General features: G+C 51.9%; 1 protein-coding gene across 2 annotated transcripts in view; it reads right to left on the bottom strand.

The window, feature by feature from the left end:
- The window catches only part of LOC147029459 (receptor tyrosine-protein kinase erbB-4-like), a 147,389-nt gene extending 146,350 nt beyond the window's left edge, over positions 1–1,039 (bottom strand). Inside the window, exon 1 of one of the 2 annotated variants that reach the window (XM_085872518.1) lies at positions 958–1,039. In XM_085872518.1, the coding sequence (XP_085728644.1) occupies positions 958–1,024 (67 nt within the window). In that variant the 5' untranslated portion in view covers positions 1,025–1,039. Of the gene's footprint in view, positions 1–674; positions 834–957 lie in introns of those variants that run through there. The other variant, XM_085872517.1, reaches the window with a different exon arrangement.
- Between the last annotated feature and the right edge of the window lie 435 nt (positions 1,040–1,474).

Genomic DNA, 1,474 nt, shown 5'->3' with positions numbered 1-1,474 from the left:
TCTCACAGTCTGTCTCTGTCTCTCTCTCACAGTCTGTCTCTCTCTCTCTCTCACAGTCTGTCTCTCTCTCTCTCTCACAGTCTGTCTCTCTCTCTCTCTCACAGTCTGTCTCTCTCTCTCTCTCACAGTCTGTCTCTCTCTCTCTCTCTCACAGTCTGTCTCTCTCTCTCTCTCTCACAGTCTGTCTCTCTCTCTCTCTCTCTCACAGTCTGTCTCTCTCTCTCTCTCTCACAGTCTGTCTCTCTCTCTCTCTCTCTCACAGTCTGTCTCTCTCTCTCTCTCTCTCACAGTCTGTCTCTCTCTCTCTCTCTCACAGTCTGTCTCTCTCTCTCTCTCTCTCTCTCTCTCTTTTTTTTTTCTCCGAGACACGTGATCACTCGTCGGCTGTAGTCATCCTCACGGAGGAATTCCCACGAACACGCGGATTCATCAAGTGGACCGAAAAGTGCTTTTATAATAAATAAAAAATTTTCATTACAAATTGCGGTGAAAGATGAAAAGGGCGCGAATCGGTGCTCGTACCTCATCGAGCCGGACATTGGAAACGCGGACAGGTGTGCTGTGGAATTTACCGTGCCTGCTGCCGTGCCACGAGTCATCCTTAACAAGCGGAGCACGTCACGTACCCTCCCTCGTCGTGCATTCCTCGAGTACGACCCCCCCCCCATCCCCACCTTTTCTGCTATTTCCAGGATCGGCGAGGCAGAGGAAGAGCAGCGTCGTCGCAAGCAGGACGCGCATGGCGTCGCGAGCGGTGGAGGTGCAAACAGATCTCCGACGAGAGTAACAACCGAACCGAACAGGCAGGACGGGTTGGGGAGGAACCGCAGGCGGTCTCACCCACGATGGGCGCGACCCGGAACGATCGGGCGCCACCCAATCGGCGATCCTTACCTGCACTCCTGCACACCGAACGTTTGTGTCATTTTTAAAGGGGTAGCGACGGTCCGTGTTTACCTTTCACACCTGTGCACGTCTCGTGCGACGGCACGACTCTGCATGAGCTGAAACACCTTAAAGTCATCTCGTACAAACTCGAACCTTCACCTCGATGCCCCCCCCCCCCCTACGATGAGGAAACATGAGAGGACAAGTTCCAAACAGAGTTCTAAAGCAATGGAAAGCAGCTTCACCTGTGCACAGGTTGCCAAGGCAAACGTTTCCTCGAATCAATTCTGCAATTAATTGGATTAAAATATGGTGAGAGTGAGAGTGAGAGTGACACAGAGACAGAGTGAGAGTGAGAGTGACACAGAGACAGAGTGAGAGTGAGAGTGAGAGTGAGAGTGAGAGTGACACAGAGTGATAGTGAGAGTGACACACAGACAGAGTGAGAGTGAGAGTGACACAGAGACAGAGTGAGAGTGAGAGTGAGAGTGACACAGAGACAGAGTGAGAGTGAGAGTGACACAGAGACAGAGTGAGAGTGAGAGTGACACAGAGACAGAGTGAGAGTGAGAGTGACACAGAGACA

The sequence above is a fragment of the Eptatretus burgeri genome, chromosome 3 (assembly GCF_056783735.1).
Source record: "Eptatretus burgeri isolate ZD-2024b chromosome 3, Ebu_testis_v1, whole genome shotgun sequence".
NCBI classification, from domain to species: domain Eukaryota; kingdom Metazoa; phylum Chordata; class Myxini; order Myxiniformes; family Myxinidae; genus Eptatretus; species Eptatretus burgeri.
Note: the sequence above shows the minus strand (reverse complement) of the source record. Positions and strands in the feature narration are given on the sequence as shown.